Source organism: Schistocerca gregaria, chromosome 2 (genome assembly GCF_023897955.1).
Source record: "Schistocerca gregaria isolate iqSchGreg1 chromosome 2, iqSchGreg1.2, whole genome shotgun sequence".
NCBI lineage: Eukaryota > Metazoa > Arthropoda > Insecta > Orthoptera > Acrididae > Schistocerca > Schistocerca gregaria.
The window spans coordinates 1,051,248,200-1,051,266,374 of NC_064921.1; the positions used below are offsets into that span (position 1 = coordinate 1,051,248,200).

At 42.8% G+C, this 18,175-nt stretch overlaps 1 protein-coding gene across 1 annotated transcript in view; it reads right to left on the reverse strand.

Moving 5' to 3' along the window:
- Positions 1-18,175, reverse strand: part of LOC126335577 (ATP-binding cassette sub-family C member 4-like) — a 295,393-nt gene that overhangs the window by 18,093 nt on the left and 259,125 nt on the right. The window contains exons 20-23 of the mRNA XM_049999008.1: positions 7,783-7,910; positions 7,278-7,523; positions 6,972-7,132; positions 1,392-1,521 (exon numbers count right to left, since the gene is read on the reverse strand). Of these exons, the coding sequence (XP_049854965.1) occupies positions 1,392-1,521; positions 6,972-7,132; positions 7,278-7,523; positions 7,783-7,910 (665 nt within the window). The remainder of the gene's footprint in view (positions 1-1,391; positions 1,522-6,971; positions 7,133-7,277; positions 7,524-7,782; positions 7,911-18,175) is intronic.

Here is an 18,175-nt window from a genome sequence, read left to right on the forward strand (position 1 = left end):
TTGTCTAGATGGTTTATTCTGATTGCTGTGGGACATTTGGGTTGTTGCTTGAAAATTGTACATTGTATTATTTCAATGATGCCAGTTTCTTTCTTCACATCAGTTTGTCAATAAACATCAAACTAGTTTTCTTCACTGCACAACAGATAGAGTATTTGTTCATAATTTTGTAACATAATTAGCAAAATGAACTTGCAGTCCAACAAGTCATGCCAACTTCAAACTTGCTGCTTCATAACGAACAGACTGCCTCCATTACAAAGACATAAAGTTCACATACAGAAATACACATATATCATCAATGTAATAGATGTTTGTTAGCCAAAGCAATACCATCAGGTTAATATTTCTGAAACTAAAGCATTTTTCATGAATTTTATCTCTCTGAATAATGATGGAAAAGGGTAAGTATGGTTATAATATTGAATCCCAAGATTCTTTCCTCCCCATACTGTACGGTAAGTCTCCCTTCACCTGCAGTTCTGGGCGAATTTCACTTTTTCCTAGACTGCTCCAGTCCTTTTCCTTCACCCTTCTTCCTTCACTGTCCACCATTCTGCCTGAAGAAGTGTGTGTGTGTGTGTGTGTGTGTGTGTGTGTGTGTGTGTGTGTGTGTGTGTGTGTGTGTGTGTCTCGAGTGTCAGCAGTTTGGGAAGCTTGTTAATTTCTTTATTACTAAAATTATTTAGTCAATAGAGTAAGTGGTTGAGACAGAATGCTCAGTATTATTTTACACACACACAAAGACGATGGTGCCAGTACTGCAGCATGCAGATGATAATGCATTCCCTTCATCACTGATCTCCTGTTAACAGTCTTTTGTGGGGCAGGGTACATCACCTGCTGTTGCTGACAACTACCATGTGAACTGTCAACTTATTGTGGACAAACTGCATGCACTATTTCAGTAAATAAGTGTGAGGAGACAGCAGTAACTATACAGTGGAAGTGCCAAAAAAATATTCCTAGTTAGGGACAAAATCAAAAGGTTTGTGTAGTGTAGTATGTATTAAAGTTTTGACATTTAGTATAATATTTCCAGATTATCCAGAGTTTCAGTAGTCTGGATTGCATCTGATCCAGTCTAGTCCAGACAAATGAGATGTTTGTGTATTTTCTGTTAGTTACATGGTAGAGAAATGATGATCTGGAGACTTCTGGATACACATTTTGTGGTCTATGCTGCAACAATATGACATTAACTGGGACACTAATTATCACAGGTTTCACCATTAATAAAGTATGTTTAAAATAAGCAAGTTATGTAATATAGCACCAAACTGCTGTGTGACCCCATACACAATGTAAACAATTGTCATTTTCTATTAAGTTTTATCAGATTATACATCTGTACTATAGATTTAATTATATCTTAAACAAGGGCTTCTTACCACCATTGTTCCCGAGTCCATGACCAGCACTTTATCCGAGTCCATGATAGTGTGAAGCCTATGTGCAATTGTAAGCACAGTACAGTTGCTGAATTTCTCCCTAATCTTTATTTGTATCAGAGCATCAGTTCTTTGAAACAAAAAGGCCATTATTACAATGTATTCATTGCATATAACAATTTCATTTATGTTATGAATTAATTCTAATTAAGTACTTCCAAATGGTGACACTATTAAAACTGAAATCACACATATCTAAATATTGTGTGAGTAACAGCTTTAAAATGTTTATTTTCTCACTTATAAATTAAGTTTAATAATACTTAATGTATGAAAGGGATGTAGACTTGCTAACTGACAAGAAGAAAGTGGACAAAGAAGAAGATTGAAAGAAACACTCTAAATACCCAGCAACTCACAACTAAATTCATATTGTTCAAGGTACGTTTCTTACCCCCTTTCCACACTTCTCCCCTTGATCATATGCCATTTGCTGCAATAAAAAGGTTCTAGACGCAAGAGAAACATTCTACTTGTACGTCTTCCAATTTTTTGACTTTTCTGTTTTCTTTTAAATCTGAACTACCACACACCCAATAAATTACGAGGGGTAGTCAAAGTTTTAATTATCATCTTGAAATAGGACACAATGAGGGACACTTTATGAACTGTTCAATACCACCCAAAATAGCTTTTCAGAATACCACATGATCCACATTACACAGAACACAGTACGTAATAAAACGTATACATAATGTACATGATGTAGTGTAACTAATTAGCTTACCAGCCTGCAAGGTAAAAGTAATTAGCCAGACTTTGTAATTATCAGCAAAACATTATTTAATAATCTGCAATTTGGTAATGTTGATGAGAAAACTAATTATATAACTTTTGAAAACAGTAAGTGAAGATGTCACGATAATGTTAGCGTCAAATTCCAGCTTTTAACTAATTAGCAAATTGATCACTAAAATTTGAGTATTTCATATAAAGTCAAATTAACAATTCAAAATATTTCACATCAGATGTAATTAAACTTGTGTAGGATCTTAGAGAATCATGTTATTAAATATGCCAGATTCAGAATGAATGTAATTAATTTTGTAATTACACCACCTTGATTTTTTCAATATTAACAAATTACTTTTTTGTACTTCTGACAAAACAAAGTTTTTGTATAAAATAGTAAGCTTGTACTCTTACTCCACAGTCTGTAAAGTTCTTGAGTTTATGTTGGCACAAAAAGTTATTCAGCAATTAATAAGAAATCTTATTTTATGTGCAGTATTGTGAACCACATTTCATCACTATTTTCATCTCAAAACCTAAGAACCAATACTTTATATTCATTATAAATGAACATTTGTGCACATCAAAATTATATTGACAGAATATGTTGTAACGAAGCTTTCCGACTGTAATTTGATAAATCTCTTGTAAACAAAAGACCAAAATAGCATTTCAAGCAAGTAAATATGCATTGCTGCTCGTTAAACCAAAGATGAAAGTTCAGATGGTTGTATTCTGTTGTTTAAGAAAATATACACCTGCCAAACTGAAGACTTTCTGGAGTTGACTATTAAATGAAACACCAGATCCTCTCATGCTGGTTTCTTGGGACTATTTGAAAGAGGATTAATCATCCCCATGTACAATTTCTGTATTTTGGTGGAGATTTCCTTTACAAAAGCTATGTAGTGAGTTTTTGTAAAGTTTACTTAAACTGACAGCAACTTGTTCATCTACTCAATTTCTTTAAGTGTTGCGAAGTTTAACTAATGATTTGATTTCATTTTGTGTTCCATAGGTCCAACTGTGTTGGGTTCCCAAGGACATGGAACAAGTCAGTTCTTTACAAATACAGTATGATAATCTTACAGCATATATAGCCATTTGAGTACATAATTATATAAAAATTATATTAAAAACAAAGATTCCAAGACTTACCAAGCGGGAAAGCGCCGGCAGACAGGCACATGAACAAAACACACAAACACACACACAGAATTACGAGCTTTCGCAACTGGCAGTTGCTTCGTCAGGAAAGAGGGAAGGAGAGGGAAAAATGAAAGGATGTGGGTTTTAAGGGAGAGGGTAAGGAGTCATTCCAATCTCGGGAGCGGAAAGACTTCCCTTAGGGGAAAAAAAGGACAGGTGTACACTCGCGCACACACACACACACACACACACACACACACACACACACACACACACATATGTGCGGATGGATGTGTGTGTGTGTGTGCGCGAGTGTACACCTGCCCTTTTTTTCCCCTAAGGGAAGTCTTTCCGCTCCCGGGATTGGAATGACTCCTTACCCTCTCCCTTAAAACCCACATCCTTTCATTTTTCCCTCTCCTTCCCTCTTTCCTGACGAAGCAACTGCCAGTTGCGAAAGCTCGTAATTCTGTGTGTGTGTTTGTGTGTTTTGTTCATGTGCCTGTCTGCCGGCGCTTTCCCGCTTGGTAAGTCTTGGAATCTTTGTTTTTAATATATTTTTCCCATGTGGAAGTTTCTTTCTGTTTTAATTATATAAAAATTTATACATTAAATTCTTTGAGCAGGAATACAGGAAAAAGGTCTATACATATTTTCTTAGAATCATTACAGCACTATGGAAAAACAGATACAGAGCACACACAGATACAGAGATCAAATTAAATAACATTCCTAGTGACATTATGTCAACTTGTATTATATAATATTAAAATTTTACAATTTATTTAGTTAAAAATTAATCTAGACTGTGAAAAGCATTTTCTAGCACAAATATTTTTAATGCTTTCCTAAACTTACTCTTGTTATGAATCTCTGTCTTTATTTCAGGAGCAAGAGCACTGAAGAGAGTTGTTACAGTGTAGTGGACACCCTTTCACACCAAGCTCAAATTTCTATGTTCGCTGTGTATGTCATTCTTCCTCTATGTGTTATGCTCATGACAATTACTGTTTGGTTGAAATATCTCTATATTTTTACAAACAAAACACATGAGTGAAAAAATATATTGGCATGTAGTTGTGTATATTTTGAGTTCTGAAAAGCTATTTCTACATGAGCCTCTTAGGCGCAATCCACATACAAAAAAATCCCTGAAAGATAATGTCTTCGAGTGAGTGAAAATAGACATAGTATGCCACTTTTGCAGTGAGGTTCAAACCATGAAGTGACAACACGTAAAACATGCATAGCAGAGGTAAGCCCCTTACAGAGATTAATATGTGAAGATCAGTTTATTTTCTTGTCAATGTGCACAGCCAGAAATTTTGTTGTTTCCATTCTGAGAGTATGTGATTAATGGATTCTTCAAGATTACTATCTACTGCTCATAAAAATTGTTGTGTCATCAGCAAATAATGTAAATTTACATGGCAGGCTTGTGCATAATGGTAGATCATTTATAAAAATCGGGAATAATAGTGGCCCACAAATTGGGCCTTGCCTACATCACCACTTACTCCTACTAATTTTGCTTTTTGCAAGAGAATCTGGTTATCAACACAGTCAAATGCTTTAGACAAATTGCAGAAGACACCAAGTGATAGCATGATGATGTGGGAGATATATTATGATGATGATGATGATGATGATGATGTGGGAGATATGAGATTGTGAGAACAATTTGACAGGGTGCTGAAAGGCCTAAGTTGAATCAAGGCCCCAATGGTAGAAGGCATTCCATCCGATTTACTGATAGCATTGGGAGAGCCAGCCACGACAATACTATTCCATCTGGTGTGGAAGACGCATGAGCATGTGAAAACCCCCAGACTTTAAGAGGAATGTAATAACGCTAATTCCAAAGTAAGTAGTTGGTAACAGGTGCCAAAATTACCGAACTATCAGTTTAGTAAGTCACGGTTTCAAAATACGAACATTGATTCTTTACAGAAGAGAGGAAAAACTGCTAGAAGCCAACCTCAGGGAAGAGTAATTTGGATTCTGGAGAAATTTAGGCATACACAAGGGAATACTGACCTTATGCCTTTTCTTAGAAGATATGTTAAAGGAAGGCAAAACCTACTTTTATAGCATTTGTAAACTTAGATAAAGCTTTTGACAATGTTAACTGAAGTACTCTCTTCGAAATTCTGAAGGTAATGTGGGTAAATATACAGGGAGCAAAAGGCTGTTTACAACTTTTACAGAAATCTGCACGCACATTCTGTAAACCAGTGAAGTGCATAGCATGGTGCCACAAACTTCGTAATAAAAGGAGAAATTCAAAATCATTTTTATGACTTTCAATGTTTGCCATTTATTGTGCATTTCATCTCTAATCTCAAAAATTCCCAAGCATAATCATAAATAAATTAAAATGTCAATGTCTGGTCCTTGTGCTTGAATTAACAGTCAGGTAATCAAAGGGACAGCAATGTTGGATGAACAAAACAGGACTCAAATTCAACTGATTGTGTCTTAATGGGCACAAATCTACAGGGGTTGAGTGGTTCGTGATCAGGATGATCACGAAAGTGAACATCTGAAGGTTGTTACTTAAACTAAACGAAGTTTTGAAGATGATGTCTGTGTTTACTGCAGATTCAGACTACAATGGAAACCTCCATAAAGGACAGACACTTCTCATATGCCAATTGCATAGGCAACAGAGGTGAGGGGCCAAAATTTAAGAGTGTTTAAAACGGAACAGTTACATTTGAGGGTGTATGTGGAGTAATAAACAGACTGTGACAAGGTCAGACACCATAGAACTGCCTGCCCTGTAGGAAGACTAAATCATTATTGGGCAAGATTTGGATATGCTTGTCTGCAGATAGAGCACATGGAATGGACTGCAGTGACCTTTCCCCCCATGCTTCCTAACTGGCTATTCCAAGAATGTTTGACTGTGCAGCATTTTAGTATGGGCTCTAAATGGCCCTTGGATTTTAAATTATTGATTCAATATGCATATTGTGGTACGTTTAGCTAGCTGTAATGAATGTAAATTAATGAGTCAGGACAGTAAAATTTAATTTCTTGGGGTTCACAGTATAACTGACAGCTGGGTTTGTAAATAGAATTACTGAGGTTGTTCACTTGTCACCCAGTGACATGCTGCAATTACCATTTTGTTCCACTACACAAATTTTACCACAAGGAGTTGAAATACATAAATATTCAACTAACTCTTGTGTTTCTGCACCTGGAAAAAGGAAATTCCTTATCTCTGTTCAATATTTTACGGACATGGGGCATTATGTTGCCGAACAAACAGGGAGGTCACATTTCTTACATGTACATAAATATTTCAACAGGTGGTGGAGGAAGAGGTTTTCAGTGACTATTAACTTTTTACGCAGATCTGTCAATTACAACGAGCAATACTTACAGTCCCATAAATTTGTCCTGACCTGGAGTTATGGCTGAACTCCACCAATTTTTATAGACTTCTTAGTCCTTTTCCTTCCCCTTCAACCCCTTTGTCAGGAGGAGCCACAGGCTCCAAACAATTGCAAATTGTAATACTTTAATTGTGTTTTATCTTGCCGTTGCTTGGTGGAAAGATTTTTCATGTACCCAGTTACATTACAAAAATATTTAATTTACTGGTAAATACAAATAGCAGTTGATACTTACTGTGGATCAACATTAGCAGTAGCTTCATCAAGAACCAGTATCTTGTTGTTCCGGAGAATTGCACGTGCAAGACATATTAATTGTCTCTGACCAACACTGAAGTTGCTTCCACCTTCATTTATCTTCATGTCAAGGCCATCCACTACAGGTTTCAGCTCAACCTGTGCAACACTCAAGTACAATGAGCCAGCATTAGGAATTTGCGCACACGCGCGCGCACACGCGCGCGCACACGCGCGCGCACACGCGCGCACAAAATAAATATGAAGTTACAACCAGGAATGTATTCGTTACAAAATTTCATACCTCTTCCAGGGCATTCCATATCTGGTGGTCAGGGAACTCTTGAAAAGGATCCAAATTGTATCGAATTGAAGCTGAGAAAAGAACAGGTTCTTGTGGTATGATAGAAATGCGTTTTCTCAAATCATGGAGACCAATATCTTGAGTGTGTATGTTGTCTATGTAAATAGCACCTTCTAAGTTTGCCAGGCGGAAAAGTGCAGATATAAGTGATGATTTGCCAGCTCCAGTCCTTCCAACAATACCAACCTGCAAGAAATAACAAATATCTTATAAACAGAGTCATGTAATAATATAGTACTAGACTGTAATGTAAATTAGTGCCAAACTCTGAGCTTGTATATAGTGTAACGAACGAGACTAAATGACAATGTAGAATAATAAAATTTACGGCTCAATCTGTTGGCTTGGGGAGGGGGGATGGAAATGAAGGAGCAAAGCGTGGTAAGAAATGAGATGTTGGCAACCCCAGTCTAGTTGTCAAATTTTTGGTAATTGTCAACTGTACCTTTTGACCTGCTTCTATTTCAAATTTTAAATTCTTAAGAACTGGTGGTTCAGCCACAGCATATCGCAAAGATACACCTTCAAATCTCACTGCTCCATGTTGAGGCCAGGTAGGTGGTGGTTTTCTTCCTGAAAATTTTCAAACAGTTTTAATTCTTTACCTCACTCAGTCAAGTAGACATTATTAAAGCTGCGTCATCAGTTATGCATAAAATTGTTTTAATTGCACTTTTAAGACTATCCATAATGTGAGACCTATTTTCTTGTCACTAAGCACAAATAACAATTTTTGAAGGTCAGTTTATTTATTGACTTTCCTCTGCGTTTTTTTGTTACTGATTATACAGTAGTCTTGTCAACACAGTACTTAAATAATTTTTTTTAATTTACAATGTGTGATGGCAAATTTTGGGGCAAACACTCAATAGCTTAATGGAAAATAACTGAACACCTTTTCTGTTCACGTAACTTTCTTTCCACGAACAATACAAGACTGGCATAGAAGGGAGACCCGATAGAGGTACTAAAGGTACTCTCCACCATGCACCGTCAGGTGGCTTGCCGAGTATGGATGTAGATGTAGACGTTTAGTGGAGCTACAATGATTATATTATCGTGATTGTTGTCACTGTCATCATCACAAATAAGTATTTACATTTTACTGATACAACAGTCTTTTCCCTGTGGCTTCAAATGCATATGCATCCAATTCATATTGAACACACCACCTCCTCCCTTCACTGTTTCCTCATCCTCCCACCTCTGTCTGTACCACCTCCCACCTCCTCCCCCCTCTCTCTGATTATATATTTTTCTATCTTCACCTCCCCCTCTTCCTTTACTAGTGGCCCACTATTCCTTCTTACATCTCCCTGTCCACTTCCTCCTCCATCTCACTCTGTCCATCACCACCTCTGTCCACTCAAATTGTAGTCCTGCAATAAAGTAAGCCAATACAGCTTTCACAACATACCTATCACACAGAGCAGCCAACATGTTGGGCCTCAGGAGGGGGGGGGGGGGGGGGGGCAATTGCCCCTAACATATAGGCTGCCCTGCAAGCAGGCTGATTTGGCAGGCTGTTACTGTTCCCATACTACATTACTATTGTGCAGGTCAGTCTATACACCAGGGGCTGGGGAAAAAGAGAGAGAGAGAGAGAGAGAGAGAGAGAGAGAGAGAGAGAGAGAGAGAGAGAGAGAGAGAGAGAGAGAGAGAGAGAGGGGGGGGGGGGGGAGAGGGGGAGAGAGAGAGAGAGAGAGAGAGAGATGCAGTATTATTTACAATCAATCACCAAATGTAGACCCAAAATAATAACTGAATAACTGGTGGCTTGTCACTAGCAATTTCTCCTGATCCAAGGTGTTTAATGCGAACCTTTGTTTCATATTACTACTTAATATAATAAAACTCAGCTCACCACTCCTAAGTAAACCGAAGGCTTGGGCAAACTTTCTGAAAGTATACCTTAGCATAAATCATCCTTGCAATTTTTGAGTGCCTATGGTCTTTTGGTGTCAGTAAACTTAAATGATAAAAATAAGCTAACATGATCTGGGAATAGTCAAGCTAAATGAGAGATACTGGAAATGCTATGGTCATTTTGAGACATCACAGAAGAAACATAATGAAGTACTAAGGGAGCAAGAAAATAAGCAAGAATAGTATCTGTGGCACCGATGAGGTCGATGCCAGTATCGATCTGAGTATCATCTTTGAGCTAAGCTTAACATTAGCTTTGATCAGTTCAGCCATGTTAGTGCTTTGCAAGCCTTGCTTGTGTAAAGAGGTAAATAAATGAACCATTGCAAAATGGGAGTCGTGTTTGGTGAAACCGACCCGAACTTCCTCCTCACTGGTGACCCGGGTTGTAACGTCTTGTTTTTGTTCGCCATTTTACTGTGTCCGTGGTCTCCGTGTTCGTTATTTTCGCGTGTATTACATCAACACGTAATTCGAACAATGACTTCGGCCCAACACCTAATGCCGGATTTTGTGATCGACATGCATCGTGTTTCGGGTGGTGTACGCCCGCCAGGACTGCAACACGGCACCTCTCACTCTATGATTATGCCGATTTCAGTGGACATTTTCGAGCCTGCAACAATAAGTGAGGTTAGGAGTGTGCTTTGCTCCGGCTATCAAACGCCTTTGGTCCCTTCACATGTGCCCTTCCTCATTGACTGTGCAGTTACCTCTTACGGATCTCTCTGTAGTGCGGGACCAATGCTGATTTCTGCAAATGCTTCTTTGGACAACCTACCATTGCCAGGACAACGATTTGCTATGCTGCAATCTGTGCCGTACCAAGCGGATACCTGCCACGCGGCCGGAACTGCTTCGTTCACATGTCAACCTCCTCAGCATCCGACCACTGTCTCGGTTCAGCATCAGCACGTGTCTTCCTACTTCGATCCCCTGCTACAGGAACAATAACTTGTTATCTGTGCCTGACCTCCACCTCTGTCCCACTGCTTTGCCTCAGTGTTTTGTGCCACAACATTCATCTTATCCACACACTGTTTTGAGTGGAGTGACGGTGAACAGTGAACATTCGCAGATTCGGTCCTACGTTCGACATCATTTCCCACACTGTGCTTCTGGACAGCCTGCACCTCTGCAGCCTCCCTGCAACACAGGTGGCCCTGGCTCTGTTCAAACGTTGAGATCATGCGGTCTAAAACTTTGAACTTTTTCTCATCTGTCGCCCACATGCCGGCTCCAGTCGAGCTTTTGCTTCCGTTTTCAGCACATCTCAGTGCCTCATCCGCGTCGGTCTTCCGCAAAACATCAATTCGAGCACACCCGCAACGTGTTGAGCTTCCAAAACTGCAATCGACACATTATGGTGTCTCACCCATGTCGGCCTTCTGCGTCGCGACGGATTGCACTCGACCACAATGTGTCACCTTCACGCTGCCACCCAAACAGCCATCGTCACCACATCCCCTGGAGGCACACTCTCCTGGAATACTACAGCAACAACAGCTTGTGTCAGGAAGTACCCCGACGAACTCGCATCGACCTGTTCTTCCGAACATTCTACAACGCTTACGGACGCTGCCGCCATTTAATCCCAATAGAGCAACAACTTGGTTCAAAATTGTGGACGAAGTGTTCGACCATTACAAACTTGACGAGTCAACCAGGTTTCTGTGCTTCATCACCCACCTGCACGACCAGGACGTCTCGATTGCTGACCTGGTCGACGCCCAGGACTCATTTACCCAGTACACTCTAGCCAAAGACAATTCTACGTCGACTTGGACACTCAACCGAGGCAGCAATACGGCAAGTGCTCCACGTCTAGCAACTAGGCAACGACAAACCTTCCCAGCTCAGGAGAGGGTTACATGCCCTGGTCAGCGCCGATCTATACTCTGACACAGCTCCCCTTGCCATCTGGTCAGATAAACTATCTCCTCACATCCGCTTTGCTCTGGCTCAAAGGCCTCCTGAACCTGTAGAGCAAAGAATGACGATTGCTTACAAGTTACATGTTGCATCACTGCTCCATTTCGCCAGCCACTGCCTACCTGACAAACCTCAGGTTCAGGCTCATTGCCCTGCGGCCGGACGTGGCAGTGACCGCACTGTGCCAACCATTCTGCTCGCCCCGGAAAGCAGTGAACAGGCAACTGTAACGTCACCGGCTCTTCCTGTGGTCACGCCCCCTCCTGCAACCGAACCTGCTGTGGACACCTGCAACCGAACCTGCAGTGGACACCGAACCTGGGCCACCGCAACTGGCAACGAACTTTCCGCACGAGATGCAACCGCACTACCTATACTGTTACTTCTACACATGGTTTGCTGAGGCGGCACGGAACTGCAGACCACCCTGCTACTTCCCAAACGCCTATCACAGGTAGGTTAGGGTGGCACCTCCTGCGCACAACATGACAGGCACCCCACCGTGCTCTATTCTGTCTGGGAACGACCGGATAGTTGGGTACAACTTTACATTAAAGACATTTCGTCAGGATACTGTTTCCTAGTGGACACAGGCGCTGATGTTTCACTGCTGCCCACGTCCTTAGCATCGTCGAACATCCGCCCTCATCGTACTTCACTGCAAGCCGTGAATTCCACTAAGCTACAATGTTCAGGTTCAACCTCACACGTCGTCTCACTCTCCACAAACTGCAAACTCGAGTGGACTTTTTTTAGTGTGTAAAATTGGTGAACCTATACTAGGCATTGGCTTCTTGCGACACCACAAACTTTCATCGGACCTAGTGCGTGTTTCACCACCCATCCAAGACTCACTTCCCCTGTACTCCGTCGAGCAACCCACACCGTGACGCACCGGTCCGGGCTCATCTCATCTGTACACGCTTGTGTCTGTCGAGCACGTTACAAGAAACCACGCATAAGTGCCTTGTTGAGCTTGACCATGTCGCTCGCCTACACAAGGAAAACTCAAGCTCTCCCTCCGGCTTGACAAAACACAGCTCCAGCTCTCCAAAGCGGCAAAGGAATTACAAACACTACAGCAAGGACAAAGCAAGGTCAGTAAGTGTGCTGAATCTGCTTGCAATCAAGCTCCCATGTGTTTACCTCCCACTACCCCTCGCAACTGTGCTATTGAGACTGCCAGACTGATAGTTCTGCAGGGCCACACCCTCCTAGCACGCCAGCGTTTGAGACTCTGCCGGACACAAGTGAGCATGCGCGACGAGCGTCACGTGTTCCTGAAATGTCGGCTCCTACCACGCCCCTCGCGGACAGCACCTCAAACAATGGAACTTCGGCTCCTGCGCGCCGCCGTGCGACCACCACAGACAACACAAACAGTGCACTCGCGCCAAGCGTTTCGCCCGCGACCGTGCTGCCACAGGCCGAACCCTCGGACAATGGACTCACCTACTACTCTACCGAGCTCACCCGACCACGGTGCCACTGCTTCGGGCCGGCGGCCACCTTGTCACGTTGACTCTTGGGACACTTCACCACCTCTGCTCCCGTAGGATCTGCCGAGTGGCTCCGAACACCATGACCACGCCTCGCTCGCCGGGGCGCCACAGAATGTAAACAAACCACCTCCCTTTCCGCCGGCAACATTTTCGTTGTCACCAACAGCACAGTTCACAAGCTTTGCCTCACGCCTAGCCCCCCGATCTCCAGTAAACCACGTAGACTTTATCCCGAGCGCCTCTCTGACCTTATAAATCAGATTTCTGAACTTCTAAGCTCCGGCGTCATTGAACCCTCTGCCAGTAGCTGCTCTATGCCCATTCATATGACACCCAAGAAAGATGGGTCCTGCCGCATGTGCAGAGACTACTGTTGACTGAACGCATGAACAATTATGGACACCTACCACATACCCAACATTGCCGACTTTACAAGTTCCTCGCAGGTGCGACCACGTTCTCTGTCATTGATAGCAAATGAACCTACCACCAGATCCCCGTGGCTCCTGAAGACATCGAGAAGACAGCAATCACCTCCCCAATCAGGTTATTTCAGTTCAGATTCATGCCCTTCGGTCTGAAAAACGCAACCCAGACCTGTCAATTCTGCTTTGCATATCTGGATATTCTTGTGTTCAGCTCCTCCATCGAGCACAACATTGAACATGTGCAAACTGTTATAAACACACTCTCAGCAGTAGGCATTGAGACCAACCAGGACAAATTGCAGCTACATCAACACGCTGTCACTTTTCTTGGTTTTCAGGTCTCTGCCGATGGCATTTCACCACCCCTTGAGAAAGTACTAACAATACTAAACCTACTCAGACCTTTGTCATTCAAAGAGGTCGGGCGCTTTCCGAGTATGGTTAATTATTATCGCCAACATCTACCTCAGGCTGCAGAGATTCAGGCTCCACTGACGGATGCCTTGGCAGACACCAAGACTTCTGGATCTCTGCCCGTTCCTTGGACTCCTGCTATGACTGCCTCTTTCACTGTCCTCAAAAATCTTCTAGCCGAGGCCTGCACAATCGCACATCCTCATGCCAATGCGCAGCTTTTCGTCACCACAGACACGAGCAATACTGCCATTGGCGCTGTCCTTAGCCAGACAGTTGACAGTCAAACTTCACCTCTGCAGTTCTTCTCACGCAAGCTCACCAATGCACGACAGAAATATGCCGCGTCTGACGGAGTTGCTCGCAGTCTACAAAGCGGTTAAGCATTTTACGACTGATGTTGAAGGACGCCCTTTCTATGTTTTAACACACCACAAACCCGTGGCTGTGGCCATTACAAACCCGCCAGCTGACCTGCCTCCTCACCACTTCAGATACATGGACTTCATATCTCAGTTCACCACCAATATTAGACACATAAAGGGTGCTGACAATACAGTTGTCAATTTCCTTCCACGAGTCGACGCAACGTCGTTCATTCGATGTTAGACCTCTCTGAACTGCCTAACCTCCAACCCGCCCACGAGGAAACGCAAAACCCGATTTCAGACTACCTCTTCACTACTCTTCATCAGCACCTTGTTCCCTGGCATTTCTGGTGAGATCTAGTGCGATAACAGTAAGGGCACGTTACGCCCCCTCATCCCAACCACACTCCATCAGGCTGTCTTCAACGCACTGCATAATTTAGCCTATCCCGGTGTTCGAGCGTCCGCCTGCCTCGTAGCGGAGCACTTTGTGTGGAGCAATGCCAACAAGGACTGCCAGTAATGGGCACGCTCTTGCATCGCTTGCCAACGCTGGAAAGTACACAAGCACACTTCACCCCCCCCTTTCTGTCAGTGCCTTTTTGATGCCTCCTGGGCGTTTCCAGCATATTCATATTAACATCGTCGCCCCCCCCCCCCCCCCCTCCAACGGCTTTCTTTATGTTCTCTCGACTATCGACCGAACAACTCGTTGGGTCGAGGCTGTCCCCCTCAGCCATATCATGGCAGAAACTGTTGCTCGAGTTTCCGTCGAGTCATGGTTATCGTGTTTCAGATGTCCAGCTATCATCATGACTGACCAGAGCAGACAATCTGAGTCGACCCTGTTCAATGAGACTTGTAACATTTGCAGCATCCGGCGCATCCATACCACAGCATATCAGACGCAAAGTAATGGGCTATCCGAGCGCTGGCACCGCACTTTCAAGGCGGCTCTTCGAGGCCATGACACTATGGAAGGAGGCCCTTCCCCTTGTGATACTCGGCATTCGTGCGATCTATAAGCAAGACCTCAAAGGCACAATAGCTGAGTTCGTATACGGCCAGAACATTGTTCTCCCTGGCGAACTTGTGGGCCCTTCCGCTTCTCTCCCTCAGTCTGACTTACCTTCCTTTGTGGACCACGTCAGACGTCACTTCATCAACCTCCATATCCCTCCGCCCACCAGCCATTCCCGCCCTAAGGTTCACATCCCGAAATCTATGTACACTAACGAGTATGTCCTGCTCCGAGATGACACTGTCTGGGCTCCCCTCCAACCTCCATATACCGGCCCATACCAAGTTCTCTGGTGCTCAGCCAACACCTATGACATCCAGATGAAAGATTCAGCGGTTACAGTCTCTCCCAACAGTCTTAAACCTGCTCATGTCAAACTTCCTTCTACCTTTCTTCAGGCCACGACCATGCCACTCACTGTCGTGGCTCACCAAGTTTTGACCACTCCCTCCACGTCAGACTTATCAGTCGAGTGACTTCCAGCTCCAATCGTCGAGCTCTTCTCCGACCTCGCCCTCTACTCCAGTCTCGTGCACTCCATCAAGTGATCACACGCTCCCCACGTCGAGCTTTCCTATGATCACACCCTCGCCACTGGGCCCTTTGCCAGTCCCTTCGTCCTCTGCCCTAACGCCTGCCTCGCCCAGTGGAGATTTCTCACACTCCCTTCCATCTCGAACATGCCCTCGCTCGAGGTGTGTGTGCCTGTTCCCCTCTACATTACCCACGACATCTTTATAATACTACGCGATGACACACTTTTCGATGTGTGTCTCCCTTCATCCAGTGCTCATGACATAACCTCCGCCACCTGGTTAAATGTGTTCCCCTCTCGTTCGATGTCGACCCAGACATGCTCCGTGTGTTCACCACACCCACCAGTGACGTCGTCGTCGTCGTCGCTCCATTCCACTCGCAAAGCGCCGACCCACCTGTCGCCACATGACCAGCGTGCCCAGTACGACGCCCGGCGCGATCCAACAACTTCCAGGTTCGGTGGCCTGACTTTCCTTCCCGTCACCTACCCACCCAGCTCCCCAATGACACCGTCGAGCTGATTGTGGTCCGGCTCCTGCGAACCACCCCTGCCGACAGAGGACTCCGTACTCTGCAGGTGGTGGTGGTAGGGGGGGGGGGGGGGGGGGGGGCATGTGGCGCCGAAGAGGTCAATGCCAGTATATATCTGAGTATAGTCTTTGAACTAAGCTAAACATTATCTTTGTGCAGTTCCGCCATGTGTAAGCTTTGCTTGTGTAAAGAGGTAAATAAATGAACCACTGCACAATGGGATTATTGTTTGATGAAACCGACCTGAACTTCCTCCTCATATCAATATTTTGGTTACAGAACAGTGACCAAATGCAGTCATGAAATATGAGCCTACTTGTCAATATTATTTGCATTAATGTTAGTACTTTTCCTTGCAAAATCAATGGCAGGTAGAGGTCTGAATCTGTAGTTTATGCTTGCTTGAATTGCTAATTGCAGGTAGTTCTGTAAGAATCCAACAGACATCGCTGTGACTGCTTTGGACACTGGGAACAACTGCATGTAGCTGTTTGGCCAGCCCATGCTTGAATAAGCCAACCTCCTAATTTCATGATCACCACTCACTTAACCACTGCAGAATTAGGGAGTACGATAGGAACATAAAGAAAGTGTGAAAGCTAAGCTAAATTACAAAGAGTATGTCCAGAGCGTTAAAGACTATGCTCACAACATTGTTTGACAAATATTTTCATGAGTGTTGAAGCACAATAAAAACATGTGTACTGTGGCAGATGCTCTACCCTCTTTCACTTTCACTTTTACAGAATTGAAGGCACATTTCTGCAGATTATGTCGAAGTGTACACTATGAAATGTTCTGCACTAAAAAGTGCAAAAATAAATAAAAATGTATAAAAATATATGACAGAGACCTAGTTCATTTACATTAGTACAGTCAAGTGGAGGGCTTCACACTTGACACGAGGAGCTTTTAACATCTATCCTCAGTCTGGAAGTTTAGATGTCTGGAACCTTCTGCCTTAGCAGGCAACAGTGTCATGCAATCTTTAAAGACAGTGATGAAATACTGGCAAATATGACATCTAGCTTTGTCACTGGCAAATGAGAGAGGGCATATGTATGTACACAATATGTGTAGACCACTACATATTCAATCTATAACCTATCACTTAGTTTATCACTGTTTGACACACAGAATGGGGTGTTGGCAAAAACTGACTTTTCTGGGGGAAAAAATTAAAGGAAATTCATTAAGACACACAACGTTAAAACATTTAATTCAAAAGTTTTTGAAACAATTTAGTTGCTGTCATATTTTTACTTTATTCAGAGGTAACATTCACAATAGTGCCAACAGATTTTTGTATGCAAACAACTTTTTTTCCAAATACTGTTGTTTACAGCAAGCTTTTCTTCTGTTATAGATCACAATGATGATGTGATGGAAAATCCAGAATGGAATAGTGACACTATATTATGAAAAGGATAGATTGCTACTTGCCATATAGCGGAAATGAGTCACACTCTAAAAATCAGAGGATGGAATGTCAGATCCTTCAATCATGCAGGTAGGTTAGAAAATTTAAAAAGGGAAATGGATACAGCAGTACAAGTTTATAGGCCAACTAGTTCCACAGATGGAGTCTTATGACATGTATGATACTATAAAAGAAATTATTCAAATAGTTAAGGGAGACAAAAATTTAATAGTCATGTGAGACTGGAATTCGATAGTAGGAAAAGAAAGAAGGAAAAATAGTAGATGAGAATGGAAGGGCGAAGACATGAAAGGGGAAACTACCTAGTAGAATTTTGCACAGAGTCTAACTTAATCATAGCTAACACTTGGTTTAAGAATTGTGAAAGAAATCTGTATAAGTGGAAGAGGCCTGGAGACACTGGAAGGTTTCAGATATATTATATGGTGGTAAGACAAAGATTTAGGAACCAGGTTTTAAATTGTAAGGCATTTCCAGGGGCAGATGTGGACTCTGACCACAGTCTATTAGTCATGAACTGTAGATTAAAACTGAGGAAACTGCAAAAAGGTAGGAATTAAGAAGATGTGACCTAGATAAACTGAAAGAACCACAGGTTGTAGAGAGCATCAGGGAACCATTGACATGAACAGGGAAAGAAATGCAATAGAAGAAGAATGAGTAGCTTTGAGAGACGAAATAGTGAAGGCAGCAGAGGATCAAGTAGGTAAAAAGATGAGGGATAGTAGAAATCCTTGG